This window comes from Schistocerca serialis, chromosome 4, assembly GCF_023864345.2.
Source record: "Schistocerca serialis cubense isolate TAMUIC-IGC-003099 chromosome 4, iqSchSeri2.2, whole genome shotgun sequence".
Lineage (NCBI taxonomy): Eukaryota > Metazoa > Arthropoda > Insecta > Orthoptera > Acrididae > Schistocerca > Schistocerca serialis.
The window spans coordinates 444,612,509-444,632,681 of NC_064641.1; the positions used below are offsets into that span (position 1 = coordinate 444,612,509).

Sequence of the window (20,173 nt, forward strand, 5' to 3'; positions counted from 1 at the left end):
CTTACAAATTTTTTCGATCTTTTGGTTAGTTGCTTCAATTTCTGAGTTTACACACGCTGTTTTCATGAGGTCATGTCTCATAGGTATGCTTGTTGCAAACACTTTCATGTCTGTAACCTTTTCAAATGCTTCCCTTAAAGATCTCAATGCAAACTTATCCTCGTTTTTGTAGATATCATTTGCTCCACCTAAAATAATGCAAGACTTACAACTTCCTTGGTTGATACATGTGTCAATGTATCAAGTAACTTCTTGTAGTGGAGCACCTGGTGTCACGAATCCAACAACACTTTGATTTATTATTTTTTCATTCATAATTTCTGCCAATCCTTTTCCATTACTATTAGCAAGCAGATAAATAATGCCAGCATCTTGTTTTACACATTGACTGTTGTTTGTTGTTTTCAGTTTTGAAACTTTCAGTTGAATATTTGCATCACTTTGTGTATTTGTTGTTTCTGCTAGCACACTGAATCTGTTTTTACATATGATATTAGGTTCATGTTTTCTTTGAGAATGTGACACTTTGAGATTATTGTGAGGTAAGTTTGATTCATTTTTCAATAACACACTATAACTGTTTGTGCACATGCCTTTTTGTTTACTTATAGTTTTTTGCACCATATTTTTGTTAGATGGCTTTATTCCATAATTTGTTGCATTCGATATGCACACATTGTTTTGTTGCAAAACAGTTTCACTGTTTTTTTGAGATTTTACTTCCTGAATGCTGTCTTCTTCTGTAACTGTTTTCCACTTATCTGTAGAGATCAAGTATTCTTGTTTCATTAGCGTGTCACTTTTTCCCATTTGAAGTTTTTTAATATCCTGTTTTAGGGCACCAATTATGAATTGTAAACTTGTTACACGTTCATTTAACTTTGATCTCTCATCCTTATAATTCACACATGCTTTCTTTTTTTCACCTAAATTTACTTTTCTTCATGGGGATACATGACATACTTTCACACTGGCCACTATCTTGATAACCCTGCATTTCCTACACTTTCTACAAAGCTGTTAAGAATGTCCTTTGTTGCTACTAACAAGTCCAGTACCTACTAGTATCAATTTTCGACCTCAAGTTCACTGTTAGTATGTCTGATAAAAATGGCTAGCTACATCATAACAAACTCTTTAAACAGATTTATGAGCTGAATGTGAACGTCGCCCACCACATCATGTATGCAATACATGTTCATCTGAGAAAGGAGCCCTGCAAAACTGAAGATTCCTCCCACAGCAGACTGAAATGCAAAGACATTGTCAATGTTACACAAGCCAACTAGCTTAGGTGGCTCCACTGAGCCTCCCCCATTTCACAGTTGGTGCTTCTCCTATGTGTCTTGACCACAGTATGCATACAATTTTTCCCTTACTCTGCACCAAGCTGCAATTGCTCAGCTCATGAGCAGGAGCATGAGCAGGTGCAAGTGCTCACTCTCAAAATCAAGGCATTATGAAGCTCTGAGCCACAAAATCTACAGATATCAAGCCAAAATAAGTAAAAGCAGAAAAATAATAAATACATGCCTTTGTTAATAACCATGTTAGCCGACATTTTGGAACAGTAATGAAGCAAGTACCAGAATTTTCAGAATAGAAATAAAACTGGGTAAAGAAAAGCTATCAGTGGTGAGGCTGGAAATGACATAGCCTTTCTGGTTGTACAAGGAATACTAAAAGTACTGAAAGAAACAAGTAAGTTATTTACCACATAATTTGGGCTAAGGATAAAATGAGCAAAAGGCAAATATTATGAAGACTGGAGTACAATATTATAATAATGAACTTGTGGCGGCTATCGACCAAGTCGCGTGTAATATCTTTGTTTTTGGCAAGCTCTTTGCCCCAGTCTGTGGTCGCGCGTGAAAGTGTACGGACGTGTACCGAGAATTCAGAATGTAAACAACTGTATATGTGTGCTTACGAAAAATAAAAATAGTGTTTATTACACGTGGTGTAGCATGCATCATTGGATTCGGCAACCCTACCACGCTAAACCCATACTGGTGACCCCGAATTTTGTTCGCGAGTGCTACAACGAAATCTTATACCGTCGAGCAGTACACAATGGATTGCTTGCCGCCTGCTACACCGAACACGTGCCAACTAAGTGTTCCAACGGATGCTTCGGCATGGTTTTACAATTATCCACCGGGCGTCCACAATAGTTCTACGCAGTTTCCGAACACATCGACTAGCTGTACTCAACAGGACAGTGTTTATACAATTCCACAGCCATGTGTGCCGGCATCAGGTACGAACAATAACTTTCCGTTACCGTACATGAGTCAGCCGTCGTGTGACAGTGTTCCGTACCATCAGAACGTTTTCCGCGCACAAAACTTTGAATATGAACATATTACGTCCAATACGAACTTTCCACGTGTTCCGAGTGCTCAACAGCCGACACAATGTGCTCAAACCCCAGTGACTATGTTTACAGGTTTCCCAAGTGCAAGTGTGAATTTTCCACCCGAATCAGTGACTGTACAAATCGAGCCGGATGCTCAAGACAGGAGAGTTCATATTTCTGCCGGAACTCCGGATTTTGCACCAACCCCCCCCTACACCACCAACGTCCGCTTTACGAGTGTTTCCGACGGCACACGCCGTTCCTGCCGCGTGTGTTCCACAAACATTACGTGATTTTAACTATTTTAATGCACCTGTAGGGGAGGGGCCTGGAAACTGTATTCCGTCGTTCACCGCACATCGGTCGACTACGGTCGATTCTACCGCGCCGGTCCATTCTACGCCCGTCGGCGTTACTCCGTCGACCGCTCGATTCGTTGATTTCTCGACTAAGGTCGAGCCAGATGCGCCTACCGTGCCACGTGCCACTGACAGTGGCGGAAGCTGGTGCACCGCTACTGCACCCGAGACAATTACGTTGCAGAACTATGGACAGGGAGAGACAGTTTCTGATAAACATTTATGTCAAGACTTTCCCACCCGTTGGCCGAAGCTACCACCCCTTCGCAAGGATCACCCACGCACATGGTTTGCCTTGGTCGACCACGTCCTGCAGCTACACGGCGTCGCCGATGACAATTCGAAGTTTCTATGCTTACTGTGTCACCTCCATGACGAGCTGGATCTGATCTGCGACATTGTGGCTTCGCCCCCCGCTACGGACAAATATGCGTTCGCCCGACGCACCATCCTCGAGCGACTATCCACATCGACAGAGGAAGCTATCCGCCTCATCAGTCAGGAATCGCTGGGATCCAGGTCCCCGTCGCAACTCTGGCGTCATCTCCGCGCTATGATTGACACGCATCACATGCCGGACATTACACTTTGGACCATCTGGTTGCTGAAACTTCCCCCGCAAGTTCAACTTCACCTTCTACATGTAACTTCGGCCCCACTAGATGCCAAACTGAAGATCGCAGACCAGGTTTACAACATTCTGCCCCCCCCGCATACCCCCCCAGGGTGCCCTCAGGCCTCAGGGGTTGGCACACCTGCGCGGCAGTTCCCATCCTGCAGTACAGAGTGCGCACGACTCGCTCCACGCATGCGCGCGGAGCCAACGCCGCCTGGCAACCGCCGCAGTAACTCCTCTCCTACCAGCACTACTGCAGCGTCGCCATCGGAGGGAACTACAAACAAGTCCCCCTCCACTGCCGCTTCGACCTCAACCAGCGCGACGGGCGACGCCACGCGCCGCCCCGCTTGGTGTTATTTCCACTCCCACTTTGGCGATGCGGCTAAGAAATGTCGTTCTCCATGCGCGTTCCCAAACTAATAACGCGACCCAATTCAGGCGCTACGGGCCGCGTTGCACCGCACAGACGCCTATCACTAAATACTTCTTCTCCTCACGCGCCAGGACGCTTGTACATGAAAGATGCAGTGTCTTGCCTTTCATTTCTAGTCGACACGGGGGCCGAGGTTAGTGTGATACCTTTGTCCGCAGGTATTAAATTCGAGCTTCAGCCTTGCCCCCCCCGCTTTGAGCTGCCAATAATTCCCTGATCCGCTCTCATGGAATAACGAATTTAAGCCTTAAACTGCAGGACATTAATACGCCCTTACAGTGGACTTTCGTTATCGCGGATGTGGATGAACCCGTGCTTGGGGTAGATTTTCTCTTAGCCCACGCACTGTCACCCAACCTACAACGAGGTACACTAACCTTTAACTCGGGAGACCGTACCACCGGTTCAGATATCTTACCCCTCTCATCCGAAAGCGCCATTCTGCTGTGTGAGCTAGCGGAAACTGCTGTTGCAGTGCTTTCTCTTAGATCACACAACGACGAACTTCGGGACAGCAATGGGGCCCTCCGCTTACGCATCGCCGCCGTGCAAGCCAAGCTCACGGACGCGCGTAAGCAGACCGCCCAGCTGTCGCACACGGCCACGCCCCCAACCCCCGCACCACTTCCTCGCACCTGCAGCCGACGCCGCGTGACATTTCTACTGCCGGACGGAAGCTGTACCCGCGACGCTACCAGGTACCCCACCGAGCTCTTCGACAAGGACTACCAGTGGATCACCGCCACTGCTGCTGAACTGCCGGCCTTGGACACACACACGTGTGCATTACAGGTTAGTCACAGTGCAACGGGTGCTGGTCCAGCATCCCCATCGGTGTTCGCGATCAATAACGGTACTGTCCACAGAATAAATACCACAGAAGGCCCACCGGTACGTGCAAAGGCTAGGCGTTTAAATCCGGAAAAACTTAAACACGCTAAAGCTATTGTTCAGGAACTTTTAGATAATAAGACTATCCGCCCTTCTTCTAGTTGTTGGTCGTCACCCATTCATTTGGTGCCCAAGAAAGATGACACTTTCCGCCTCTGCGGTGACTATCGGGCGCTTAACGCCAGAACAATTTTAGATAATTATGCCATCCCAAATATTCAAGACTTTGCTTCCCAGCTGCATGGGGCACAAATTTTCAGTGTAGTCAATTGTCATAAGGCGTACCACCAACTGCCAATGGCACCTGAGGACGTTGAAAAGACCGCTATCATCACCCCGTTCGGGTTGTTCGAGTATTTGTTTATGCCATTCGGCCTTAAAAATGCTGCACAGACGTGGCAACGGTTCATCGACTCGCTGGTTGGAAAACTGGACTTTGCATATGCGTACCTGGACGACTTGTTAATTTTTTCTTCCTCCCTCGAGGAACATGAACAACATTTAAATACAGTGTTCCAACTATTAAAAGCAAACGGTATCGCAGTGAACAATACTAAGTCACAACTCCGCCGCACCAGTGTCACTTTTCTGGGCCACAGAGTTTCTGGCGACGGCATCCGCCCCCTAACTGAACGGGTGGAGGCCATTAGTATGGTGCCTTTGCCCAAAGATTTTCAGGGCCTCCGCCGCTTCCTTGGAACGGTAAATTACTACCGTAAACATATTCCCCGCGCCGCCGACATACAAGCCCCACTGACGGATGCCCTCGCAGGAAAAAACACATCAGGGTCTCGGGCGGTCACGTGGACTCCAGATATGCGTCGCGCATTTGATAATCTAAAGTCAGCCTTACAGACAGCTGTTACACTTGCTCACCCCATTCCTGATGCTCCCATCTCGCTTACTACAGACGCAAGTGATACAGCAGTGGGGGCAGTACTTCAGCAATCCGTGGGTTCTGTTGTACAGCCGCTCAGATTTTTCTCCCACAAACTGACCGCTTCCCAACGTAAATGGTCGACCTTCGACCGGGAACTGTTTGCTGTTTACGCTGCTATCAAATATTTCCAAGACGATATCGAAGGTCGCCATCTCGTGGTATTTACCGACCACGAGCCATTGGTTTACGCTTTCCGTAACCCAGGTAAGGACTCATCCCCGAGACGTTTTAGGCATATGGACCTTATATGTCAGTTTATGAATGACATACGTTACGTCAGAGGCGCAGACAATGTCGTCGCTGATTTTCTGTCTCGGGTGTCGGTTTTATCTTCACAACTGGACCTCAGTGAGCTCCCTAAATTGCAGACAGAGGATACTGAACTCGCAGCATTGCGTTCCGATATCAAAACAGGACTCAAACTAGAGTTACGGACACTTCCTGGGTTTTCATCACCCATCTGGTGCGACATTTCAACAGGACGCATACACCCGGTGATTCCTGCACCTCTCCGCCGGGACATATTTAATAGTATCCACGACTTGGCACACCCTGGCATTCGCGCCTCCGCACGTCTGGTATCTGAACGTTTTGTTTGGCCCAGGGTGATAAAACAGTGTCGCAGTTGGGCACGAGCATGTGTGGCTTGTCAGCGCGCAAAAGTAGGACGTCATGCACAGCCCCCCATGGGTACGTTCGATGTGGCAAAAAGAAGATTCCAGCACATACACATCGATATCGTCGGGCCCTTACCCCCCTCAGGCCCCTTCCGTTACATACTGTCCGCAATTGACAGGTTTACCCGCTGGGTAGAGGTAACTCCTCTCACTACTATCACAGCCGATGCAGTGGCCCGAGCCCTGCTGTTAATGTGGATCTCGCGCTTCGGCTGCCCAGTCTCTGTCACCACCGACCAGGGCCGCCAGTTCGAGTCTGCCCTCTTCCGACAGCTTTGTGAACTGTGTGGGGTGAAACGATTTAGGACTACAGCATACCACCCCCAGAGCAATGGGCTTGTGGAACGCTGGCACCGAACGCTTAAAGCTTCCCTGATGTGCCACGGAGGTGAGTGGGCCGATGCCTTACCATGGGTAATGTTAGGCGTTCGGGCCGCGTACAAAGAGGACCTTGGCGCATCCCTGGCAGAGGTACTGTATGGAGAACCCCTCACACTCCCAGCAGAGTTAGTCGAGCCTTCACTTCCTCCAGATCAAATCTGCGACTCGACATTCGTTGGGCAGGTCAAGGAGCTAATTGCTAACATCCGCGTGCCACGTCCTCGACCACACACGCCCCCTCCCGTATTTCTGCATAAGGACTTGGCGTCGTGCACTCATGTCATGGTGCGTGATGACACCATCCGACCGGCACTCAGACCTCCATATACGGGCCCGCACAGAGTCATATCACGGCGTACCAACACGTTCGAAGTGCTCATTAACAGCACGCCTCAAACGGTATCCGTCTGCCGCCTCAAACCTGCATGGACTCTGGGAGAACTGCCCGATACCCCACCCAGTCAGATCCCATCCCCTGCTGCACCCACCTCGCATGAGGCATCTACCGACAGTCCATGGATGAGCGACGCCCATTCCCACACGTGTGACGTTCCCCACTCCCAGTCGTGTGACAGTGCTACAGGTGCGTGTGACATTCCTATGCAGAGTGATGCGTGTGATGACTTACCCTCCTACAGGCAGCCCCTCGCCTCTCCCCTGTTAGGATTCAGTGATGTATCAGGGACCAGCCTCAGAGCGTGTGATGTCACCGATGACGACTCGTGTGGAGATTCTGTCAACCCGTATAAGGAAGTGGTAGTGAATGTCAACACAGATCTTATTTGCAGCTCTAATGTGTTTTTTGTTATGCAGCCGGGTAATGTGTTCATCTTCTACGAACAAGCCAGCTTCCCCAGTGACAACTTAACTCACATTCATCTCCTCCAGTCTGTCCCCTTGCCTGTTGGTACTGACCCATCAACGGTCAAAGTCCTACGTACCGCCACAGGCATTCAGATCCGCTATCCTGGCCCCTCACAACCCACCATCCCCTCCCCAGATCCCTCAACTGCTGTACGAGGATTCACCCGGTCAGGCAGGACCATCCGCCCCCCTCGCCGGCTTGAAGACTTCAATTACTAATGTAATGTAATGTAAGGTATGGTTTCTGATTAAACACCCTCTCCCTCCCCCCTGGGTGTTCCCTTTACATGTATGCCCCAATATTTATGTTTGTGCTCCACACTCTAGGGGGGGGGGCTAATGTGGCGACTATCGACCAAGTCGCGTGTAATATCTTTGTTTTTGGCAAGCTCTTTGCCCCAGTCTGTGGTTGCGCATGAAAGTGTACGGACGTGTACCGAGAATTCAGAATGTAAACAACTGTATATGTGTGCTTACGAAAAATAAAAATAGTGTTTATTACACGTGGTGTAGCGTGCATCATTGGATTCGGCAACCCTACCACGCTAAACCCATAAACTAGCATAACCATTGTGAGGCTTGCAAAAACAGTTAAGTAGTTCTGGTATATAAGAAGAAAGATTAGAAAGGGTTGTGAAAACAAGGGACTAAATTAGGCGTAAATATTGACCATGGTAGAGATTCATTGGTATTAAATATTGATACAGTGTAACCGAATTAATTTCTGAAAGTTGCAATGGAACAGGTCAGTGGATCTTCTTTCGTCACATACTGGAGTGTATGATAAATGTGACAAATAACATCACCATCCAATAAAGTACAAATTGCAAGTACGAATGGCAGTCTTCCATTTATTCTAGTTTTGGTGGAAAAATTAAACTGGGATAAAACACACATTGAAAATAGTATTTATTATCTTTCAGAAAACAATTATTTTTCATATTTTTGTTCCAATTCAAAATTGTAATTCCACTTGAAACTATTGTGATTATTGTTATTTTTGTCATTTATTCCGAGAACATTTGTAAAAGAAATGCTTAATCATAAATGTATTTTTCTGGCTGTACAAAATCAATATTCTGTAAGATCACTGTGCTTCGAGTAGTTGCATCTTTGTTCTTCTAGAGTTAACTTGTTTTGGTGTGAGTCATTGGTTGTCTGGAGTGTAATTGTACTGTTGAAAGTTGAAGTTGTCTTGTTGAACAATTGTAATGTTATCAGCAAGGTAACATGGAAGTGCAAAATATGGAATGAAGAAAATAAAACAGGCAGAAGGACAAAATCAATACAAGACATATTCTTATATAAAAGACAAAAGTCTTATCATACTTTCTAAATGTGAAATTTATTCTTTCAGTGATCCATGTTTTACAATGAGCCACATTACTGATGAGGAGAAACAAGAAGCAGATGAGTAAAATGATGTTTATTGTTATTTGATCTTCCTTCTTACTTAAAATTGTTGTACTGTACTAGTAGTGAGGTAGCTAAAAAGTGCACTTGATTCAGTAAAAGAGGGAATGGTTGTAATAACAATACAGCACTAAGCTGAAAGTGAAGCACAGTTCATATAGAAAGTGATGAAATATCAACTGGAAGCACTTAAAAGGTATGTTAAAAGTTTGGTGGATAGACCAAGCAAGAAGTAAATTCGCAACAGAAAGAATAGCAAAATAACAAGGCAATGGAAAACCTTTGACAAAAAGGGGACATGTTAACTGGACATGTGCTGTGCCAACTGTGAAAAGTTAACTTTACACTGGAACGCACAACAAAGTGGGAAATGCTATCAACAGATATTATTAGAATATTTTGGCAAGATTATGGATGGTGTCAGTTGTGCTAGGTATGCAAAAATGAAAGAAAAGTTCAATATAAGAAGACATGAAAAGGAGAGAACCTACCATACAGATCAGCAACAAAGTTCAATTAAGAATTTGAAAATATTTAGATTAAAGTTCAGTCTTGATCACGTTATGTCTGTTTTAATGAGTAACCGGTTTCGTTTTTTTTTTTTTTTTTTCTATAAAACCATCATCAGACCCATTGGCTCCCTTGGGTTGGTAGGTGGAGCTCTCCTTGCTGCTGTGCAATCAACTGATCAGTTGACTGCACAGCAGCAAGGAGAGCTCCACCTACCAACCCAAGGGAGCCAATGGGTCTGATGATGGTTTTATAGGAAAAAAAACCGAAACCGGTTACTCATTAAAACAGACATAACGTGATCAAGACTGAACTTTAATCTAAATATAACAATTGATCACTGTATTCCAAAAATGTTTACCAAAATTGTGCAATTTGAAAATACTTTTCATGTCAATGGATGAAGAAGTAGACTCAAAGAATGACTTTATTAAAGGTTCATCTTTGGTGGTATAGTGAGTGATGTAAATTATTTCTGTGCCATTTTGTGTCTCTAAACAATGATGTCTACATTTGTGAGTCTGAAAGCAACTGGAAGAGTCAGTAGTGGAGGAATTATGAAAAACATGCCATTTACAAAAGTCCTTGTTTTCCTCTCAGGAAGGACTACATATTTGTCAATTCTTATAAATGGTACAATCAGTTAACTACACATAACTTGAAACTAGTACTGACACACTCATTTTGTTCTGTAGATCCCATCAAGAAGGAAATCTTCAGGGATGTGGAATAAGTCAAGATATACATTAACAAAAGGGAAAAATCTCTCAAAAACTGGAACAGCACACTATATAAACTATAAAATACCACTGTTCTGCTCCTTTCTCCTTGTGCTTATGACAGCTAATTTAAGTTAGTAAATTACGGGATATGCCCCACTCTGAGAAAAAACTGCTGCTGCCTAAATTATCTCTTACTGATAGCTTAATATTTACATTAATACATTAGTATTTCTTAAAGAAAGTATCTACCTGCACCTAGAACAACAAAAGCTTTACAATACAATGCTAGTCATCCTGTACCTACATAATGACCATTTGCAGCTGTCCTGCAGATACCTGGTGTTTCAGTGACTGAATATAGATAATTTAATAATTTGTATGGGTATTCAATGAACTTAGTTTGCAACTTTCTTTTAAATTGGGATGGATTCACAAATTCTTTCTTTAGGTTGGATGGGAAATTGTTTAAGAACTTTTTACTAGAGTACATAGTTGCAATCTGAATCCTAAACAAGGAGTCAAAGTCTACATAAAACTAATTTTTATGTTCTGCATTACAGTTTGTGTGTCTACATCCACATCTAACTCTGTAAACTACTGTCAAGTACATGACAGAGAGTATATCCTATTGCATCAGTTATTATGGTTTCTTCCTACTTCATTCATGTATGGAGAGAGGAAGAATGATTGTTTAAACACCTGTTAAAGTGCTTGCTGTTATTAATCTAATCTTGCCTTCACAAACCCTACAGGAGTGATACACAGGGGGTTAAATTCATCATTTAAAACTGGTTCCTGAAACTTTCTAAGTATGTCTTCTCTATCTTCAAGAGTCTGCCAGGTCAGTTTCTTTACCATCTCTGTGACACTCTCCCATGGATCAAACAAACCTTTGGCCATTTGTGCTGTCCTTCTCCATCCACATTCAGTATACCATGTTAGTCCTTTATGATACGGGTTCTACACACTTAGGTAGTTTTCTAGGATGGGTTGAATGAAGAATTTGTAAGCAACCTCCTTTGTAGACTGATTGCACTCCCCCAGTATTTCACCAATAAACCAAAGTCTACCACCCACTTTATCCACAACTGAGCATATGTCATCATTCCATTTCATATCCCTACAAAGAGTTACACATAGGTACTTCTATCAGTTAACTGATTGTAACTGATTTTGTAGTCATAGAATATTACATTTTTTTCATTTTGTGAAGTGCATGATTATACATTTCTGAAAATTTACAGCAGGTTTCCATTTATGGCACTACTCTGAAATTGTATCAAGATCTGACTGAATATTTATGCAGCTTCTTTCAGACAGTATTTCATGATAGATAATTGCATCATCTGCAAAAAATCTGAGCTTCTTCTAATTATTATTATTATTAATACTGTCCACAATGTCGTTCAAGTACAACATGAACAGCAAGGGTGCCAACACATTTCCCTGGGACAATTCTGAAGTTCCTTCTACATCTGTAGATGACCCTCCATCCAAGTTAACTTGTTCCAGCCTCAGTACCAAAAAATTCTGAATCCAGTCACACATTTTGCTTGATACCCCATACACTCGTACTTTCGATAATAGCTATATATGTTGTACTGAGTCAAATGCTTTTCGGGCATCAAGAAATACTGCAAATACCTGACTGCCTTGATCCAAAGCTTTCACTACGTCATGTGATAAAAGTGCAAGCTGGGTTTTACATGACTGGCATTTTTGGAATCCATGCTGGCTGGTATGGAGGAGGTCATTCTGTTTGAGATATCTCATTATGTTTGAGCTGAGAATATGTTCTAAGATTCTAGAACAAATAGATGTCAAAGATACTGAATGGCAATTTTGTGCATCACTTCTACTATTCTTCATGCAAGTGGATGTGATATGCACTTTTTCCAACTACTGGGCTCGGTCTTTTGTTCGAAGGATCTATGACATATTATGAGGTTCTACCCAAACTATCCAAGAATTTCATTGAACCAGCCAAACCAGCAGCAGTATGACATTCTGCTGCTAGATGTCTTGAGGTACACGTCTTAGTTACTGCGGCACAAAGTTGTGTCATATTCGGCACATGCACCTGTGAGTTGCAGTGGTGCATGTTTTTGTTCCACTTGGTCAGACTGTCAACAGGCAATTTTACTGTAAGGTTTTGAGGCAACTGAGGAAAAATGTTTGGTGGAAACAGGAAAAGTTGTGGAAAGAGAAAGACTGGCTGGTGCACCATGACAGTGCATATGTGCACACTTTGATCGATGTGAAGGAATTCCTGGCCAAAAACAACATGGCAATGGTCCCCAACCCTTGAAACTCACCACACCTATCCCATTGCAACCTGTAACTGTTCTCAAATATGAAAATTATGTTGAAAGGACGACATTATGACTCAAATGAAGACATCCAAGTGGAATTGCAATGGGTCATGAGCACCCTTCACCCCTGTGGACTTCCAAAAGTGCTTCCGAAAAATGGGAACAATGCTAGGATCATTGCATACATACCCGAGGTGGCTAGTTTGAAGGTGACAGAGGACATTAGGATGTAAGTATAGTTCTTTGATTTTTACTATGAAATTCTCAGATATTTTGGGTAGGACCTCATATAGTTAACACAGGTGTTCATACTGCCGCAAATTGGGTATAGAACCAGTTTGGGATTCCATTTGGTTTTAATTATTTCGGTTGTTTCTCAATACCACTGATAATAATGCTTACTTCACTCTCTGGGTTTTCCTTTGTAAAAGAACATAAAAAAATGGAGTTAAGATTTCTGCTTTTCCTTTGCTGTCCTCAATTTTAGTTTCCGTCTCATCTGCATGACTAGACACTAACTTGGGTGCCACCAACAGCCTTACCACATTATCAGAATCTTTTTGGGTTATGTGAAATATGATTTGACTATATCCTGCTACAATAGTCAGTGAGGGTTTCATGTATTGCTCTCTTGACAGCTAAACGTATTTCATTCAATATCTCTCTATCTATAGTATCTATAGCTCTACACTTTGTTTTACATCTACTATGCAGTAGTCTCTGTTTGTTGAGAAATTTCTTTACAGTGACTGGTTAAACTGAAACATTTTTTTAATTATTAGCAACATACCATTCCATAAGGAGAAAGTGCATGGTTATCTACTTTACGTAATATTCTTACAACTTACTTCTGCTGAATAAATATTTTATCTAATGTACCAGTGCATCAACTGCCCCAGAAGAAAATTCCACAAGACAACAGGAATTGAAAGAATTTGAAATAAGCAAAAATCCAACTCTTTAAGTCACCACAATGAGAGCTACTTGTAAGTCAAAACATGATAAACAGATCTTTAGTTTAGGGTAGCCATGTGTTAATTCCCTTTTAACTTACTTCCTTTGTCAGAAATGTTCCATGACCCGTCTTTTTTTTTTTTAGTTCGCAGTACTAAAAAGGAACTAATGTTGTTTTTTATGTTACCTGGTATGTGTGTGTCCTTGAATAGACCTTTGCCATGTTTCTGCACAAACTCATTAGGTGGCAGGACTATGATTAGTAATGCACTGTTTGGGTTCTTGAAGCATTAGTTACAGTGATACAATGGATGCTGATTATGAGCAAAGATTGAACATTAAGTTCTGCATTAAGTTGTAAGGAAACCCCTAGTGAAATGTGGACAGTTATTAAGCAAGCATATGCAGGCAAGGAACTTTCAAGAAGTTATGTTTTTGAGTGACACAAAAGGTTTTGTGAAGACAGAGATTAAGTGCAAGATGATCCCAGAGGTGATTGCCCATCTACAGCACACACCGATGCAAATGTGAAGCATGTAAGACAGTTAGAGCAAGAAGACCATCATATAACTGTGCATGCAATATATGAAGAACTTAATACGAATCATGATGTTTGTCATAAGATTTTATTCAAAGATTTAGGGAAACAGAAACTTAATGCAAAACTCATCCTCACACACTAACAGATGAACAGAAAGAGGAAATATGAAGAATTTCTGCTGAACTACTGAGCAGAGCAAGATGTGATGCTGGAAGTGCAGAATTTGTAGCAGAAATAAGTTGATAGAGGAGCAGGAGCGTAAGATCTGCACCCTTCAGGTGCAGTTACAAGATGCAAAGGAGGGACTAGATTGGTCGAGGAGTATGAAGGGCACTGGGGAATGGGAAGCAACAGTTGGTAAGAAGGCAGCTAGGAGGAGATATCCAGACAGACTTTGAATAAAACTAATAGATTCGACCAACTGTCAGAGTTGCATGGCAGAGGTGTGGGCCAGCAGTTGCAGGAAACATTGGAGAGTGAGTACCAGGTCACCAGCATAGTGAAGCCTATGGCAGGGTTGGCTCAGGTAACTGTTAACATAGGGGAATTACGTAGGAATTTTACAAAAGAGTATCAGGTAGTGATTTTGGTTGGAGCAAGGAATATTTTTGAGAGAGATGGGGAATATGATGTAAGTGGTGACCTGGTGAAGATAGCTACTGAAACTGGTGGCACTAATGTGGACTTTGTGAAATTTTCTCAGTGTCACGATCAGCCTCATCTTAATGCTGCCACTAGGCATGTTAACATGGGGCTGGAGAAGGCACTGATGGCAGAGGGCATGGCTCAATTGCAGTGGTGCCAGCTGAGTCTATCAATAGATAGGGTCTCACAAGGCATGGCCTAAACCACAATAGGTATGGGAAGGGGAGGCTGGCAAAGCTTATAGGTGACAGTGTAGTGGGTGATGGTGGGATCACTCATGGAAAGATTACGGTAGTAGTTGATGTTAAAGCTGCACCTTTTTCTAGATTGAAGTCAACTGATAGGTATCCCTGCTTAAAGAAAGTCCCTCTAACAAAGGAATCACCTTCAGAGGAGGTCAGGTATTCAAGTAGAGAAGAAATTAGCATATTTCATCAAAATATAAGAGGTATTAGAGATAAAGTTAGTGAACTGCTTATAGATGTTGACTCTGACATTACTGGTATATCAGAGCACAATTTAAAGAGTCTGGCAATTCCTTTACCAGGATACAGATTAGCTGGCTGTTTTTCAAGGAGTTCTTTGTGTAGTGAGGGAGTGGCCATGTACACAAAAAACAGAAGTCCATTTGAGTCCATAGACATATCATGGCACTGCACAGAACAGGTATCTGAATGTTGCATAGGGCCAACTGAATTTAGTAAAACTAAACTTCTAATTATTGTTGTTTATAGATCCTCTAACTCTTGACTTCAGAGCATTTCTGCTCATGCTGGAAGGGTTCTTGGTCCACTTTATAGGAAGTAACAAAAATGAGTTAAATGTGCTGACTTCAATATTAATTTTGCAAGTGATTGTGCAGGAAAAAGGAAGTTGGAGGATCTCCTAAACTCATATGATCTGATGTAGACTATGTTTTTTCCAACCAGGGGGCAGGGTAACAGTAGCACAGCCATAGATAATATTTTTATTCATTCTTCATTACTAGATGGACATTCTGTTATAAAAGAGTGAATGGCCTTTCAGACCACGGGCACAAATTTTAATACAAATAGGTTTTTGTAGTCAAACAAATGTTTTATGTAATTATGAACTATATAAGAAAGCTCATCCAATTGCAACAGAGAGTTTCTTAAGCCTTATTAAGGAATGAGAGTGGCAGGATGTTTATAGTGCTGATAACATTGATGACAAATATAGTGCTTTCCTTTCTCATGCTCTTTGAATGTTGTTTTCCATTAGAGTATTTTAAACAGGGTACTAGCAGTAAAAGGCAGCCTGGGTGGTTGGTTAGTGGGATAAAGATATCATGTAAAAACAAAGTGGGAATTATATCAAAATGTTAGAAGTAGTCACAATCAAGCTACAGTAGCCCATTACAAACAGTATTGTAAGGTGCTTAAAAATGTTATTCGGAAGGCAAAGAGTATGTGGTATGCAAATAGAATAGCTAATTCATTGGAGAAAATTAAAACTATATGGTCAGTTGTGAAGGAAGTGCCTGGCCAGCAGCACAAGGTCAACACTATAAAGTCAGTTCGTAGTAAAATATTTCTGTTACTGATAAGTCACATATATATAGTACTTAACAATCATTTTCTGGGCATTGCTGGTGAATGAAATAAAAACTTAGTTTCTACAGGGAATCATATAACTCTCTTGGAAATTCCTTTCGAAAATTGATGTCTGAAATACTATTCTGTGACACTGATGAGGGGGAGATTGAGTCAATAATTAAATCACTGAAGACTGAGAAGTTTCATGGATGTGATGGAGTGCCTAGCAGAATATTAAAGTACTGTGCTGTACATGTTTGCCATGTACTGAGCCATATTTGTAATTTTTCCTTTAAGAATGGCCAATTTGCTGAACGATTAAAGTACTCCGTAGTATAGCTGCTTTATAAGAATGGAGAAAGGGATAATGTAGACAATTTTAGACCTATTTCTAAGCCATCAGTGTTTGCTGAAGTTTTTGAAAAGGTTGTGTATGTAAGGATAATTGATCAATTTATTTCACATAATTTGCTATCAGATGTACAGTTCGGCTTTAGAAGTGGTTTAACAACTGAAAATGGTATACTCGCTTTTCTCTCGGAGCTACTGGATGAATTAAACAAAAGGTTTCAAATGGTAGACATCTTTTTTGATTTAACTAAGGTGTTTGTGTTGATCACAAAATATTGTTCCAAAAGTTGGACCATTATGGAATATGGGGAGTAGCTCCCAATTGGTTCGCTTCTTTCTTTAACAACAGACAGCAAAAGGTCATTATTGATGGTGTTTAGTGTGGTTGTGATGTGGGGTCTGGGTGGGCATGGTCAAATAGCAGATGCCCCAGTGATCAGTACTGGGGCCACTTCTACTCCTTATTTATATAAATGATATGCCCTCTAGCATTACAGGTAATTCTAAAATATTTCTGTTTGCTGATGACACTAGCCTGGTAGTAAAGGATGTTGTGTGCAACTCTGTTTCAAATTGTGCAGTTCATGACATAAGTTCATGGCTTGTAGAAAACAAACTAACGCTAAATGACAGTAACACTCAGTTTTTACTGTTTCCAACACACAGTTCAACAAAACCTGATGTTTTAATTTCACAGAATGGGCATATGATTGGTGAAACTGAACAGTTCAAATTTATAGGTCTTCAGATATATAGTAAACTGTCATGGAAAGTCCACATTCAGGATCTTGTTCAAGGACTTAATACTACCATTGTTACTATTTGAATGATATCTAAAAGAAGTGATAGGTCGAGACTAAAAATAGTCACCTTTGCTTGTTTTCATTCACTTATGTCATACGGTATTATATTTTGGGATAACTCTTCCCATTCTCAAAGCATATTTTTGGCTAAAAAATGGGCAGTTTGTGCAATAAGTGGTGTAAGTTCGCTAACCTCTTGTTGACCCTTGTTCAATAGTCTGGGTATTCTGACATTGGCTTCTCATCACATATATTTTTACTGTCATTTCTTGTTAACAATATCAGCTTATTCCCAAGAATTAACAGCCTTCATTCATTTAATACTAGGCAGAGATCCAATCTGCATTTGGATCACACTTCCTTGACTCTTGTGCAGAAAGGTGTGCAGTATATTGCTGCATCCATTTTCAATAAGCTACCACAAGAATTCAAAAATCTCAGCAGTAATCCATGTGCTTTCAAATTGAAACTGAAGTGTTTCCTCCTGGGTCACTCCTTCTATTCTATCGAGGAGTTCCTTGAAAAATTAAGTTGATTCCTGTGTTATATTGTTGACTGCATTTACATACACTTATGACTTGTCTTTTTTTGGGTTTATAAACATTTTATTTTATCTGTTTATTACTTTTATGTTGTAATTTCATGTTCTGACACATTCCCGATTTGCTCCTCAATTTGGTCCTACAGAACTAGATGTGTAAAATAAAGTAAAGTAAAATAAAATAAAATTTCTGTCAAAGACTATTGCTGGGGATGAAAGTTGGTGCTACCAGCATGACCCTCACACAAGGCATCAGTGTACTGAATGGCTGAGTCCTGGATCACCAGCATTGAAAAAAGTCAAATGACAACTTTCAAGGTCAAAGACAATGTTGATTGCATTCTTTGATAGTAAAGGATCAGTTCACCTTGAGTATGTTCCTCCAGGACAAACAGTGAACCAAACTTTTACACTGAAGTCTTGAAACATTTGCGACAAGCAATGCAATGTTGCCACCCTGGTTTGTAGTATTCTCAGGACTGGTTATTACTGCATGATAATTTTGCAGGACCACATATCTGACCAGGCCTTCTCTTATTGCCATTCCACACCTGGCATATTCACCTGTCCTCTCACCTTGCAATTTTTTCTTGTTTCCATGAATGAAAAGCCGTCTGAAATGAGAGCTTCATCAAGATATCACATACAACTAATGGGCTGTGACAATTGAGATTACAATCATCACAGCTGAAAATTTGCCTGCTAGCTTCCAAAACCTCCAGAAATGTTGGCAACTGTGTGTAAATAGCTGAACTCTGATAGGAGCCAGGATTATTACTTGGTAAACACAATTTTCTATTTGTAAAAAAAAACCTGTCCTGGAACTTTTATGACCTCGAAAAACTGTACATGCGCTGTTAAATCTTGTTTTTGACACTTGCATGTCATTTTTGCTTGTTAGAAATTCCACAGTACGAGCTGAAATGCATAGAGTTCAAACACTGTGAAATGCTTTCCAAGAACATTGTCCATTTCTATGATAATGTCTTCTGATGTACTATGGAACTGGTGAGAGATATGGCTGGAAAATATTTGCCTAACAGTCCAGGTCTTTCATTGTATGACTACCACATATGTCATAATGTTTGAATGGCTGACTATGATTGTGCACTGAAAGCAGGTTCAAGCCAGAAAACAGGCTGACAGGAGAAAATTGTTGATTTATTTTGCAATAATAACATTTAAGGACGTTTTCCAATCACATTCACTGATTCAATTCACTGCACTAAGTAAATAAAGAGATCAAAGATTCTCCAAAATAGAAGTTCCTTCATACACGCTAAATATAACAGGGAAAAAACGAGAAGATTTCTTGGTACAGGATTACAAATTATTTGTTTTACTTTGCTCCTACTTCTTTTCTCGCTGAGTTACCTCATTCACTTTTTGCTCCTTTGTTCCTAACAATGCAACCATAATGTTTGAAATTCATAAATACTATTAGACTGGAGTACTTACTTCCACAGACACTTCAGTTTGTGCAGTTTGTGACTCTAGACCTTAAGTATATTTATAACCACTTTATATTATTGGTTTTAAATGTAGGTGTGTTGCTTATACAATTGACAGTTACCAATTGTTGAATAAATTATAAATAATTACTGACCATTTGGATCCAGAGGAATGACATCACGTGCATTCAGAACTTCAACACAAAGGGAGTCATGGTTGAAGTAAGCACGCACTGAAAGAACGCCGTACTCGGTGCTTTCTGTTGCCAGTTGATCTTGCAACCGTTGTTGGTAATACAGGTTTATCAGACCTTCTGTGTCTGTCTTGTGATACTGCAGACGTTGTTCCACACTCCAATATGTTGCTGTTATGTACATCATCATGCATTAATAAAACAAAATTTATTATAAAATGGAAGTAAAGACTTAATATTAAAGGAAACTGAGACAAAAACTGTACTGGTGAAATAAGAAATACTGTGCACTTCCCAAGCATGCAAATTAAAAAACTGTATTAAATCCTGAGTTTTATAAATTTGAAGCAAATGCACAGAAAAAAGGCAAAAGTAAAAAGGATTAACAATTGTTCTACTTATTAATAGTTAGTTACTATCAGAGAATAAATCAATCATGATAGAGCAACAGCATATAAATTCATCTGGCTCACTTGAAATCTCAATCACTTCTTTTTATATATATTTCACTTCCGTTGATGACAGTGTATTATAACTCTTCCCTTTTGAGTTTAATAGTAAACGTTTAAGCATTGTAAATGTTATAAATTATATGTTTCAGTTATCTATTGTAACTTCCAACAGTGATGAAAAGAATGAAAAATAAATACTATAAAG

The 20,173-nt window shown here is 41.2% G+C and overlaps 1 protein-coding gene across 1 annotated transcript in view; it reads right to left on the reverse strand.

The window, feature by feature from the left end:
* LOC126475073 (BAI1-associated protein 3) overlaps positions 1 to 20,173 on the reverse strand; it is a 715,757-nt gene that overhangs the window by 69,068 nt on the left and 626,516 nt on the right. Inside the window, exon 23 of the mRNA XM_050102632.1 lies at positions 19,478 to 19,687. Within this exon, the coding sequence (XP_049958589.1) occupies positions 19,478 to 19,687 (210 nt within the window). The remainder of the gene's footprint in view (positions 1 to 19,477; positions 19,688 to 20,173) is intronic.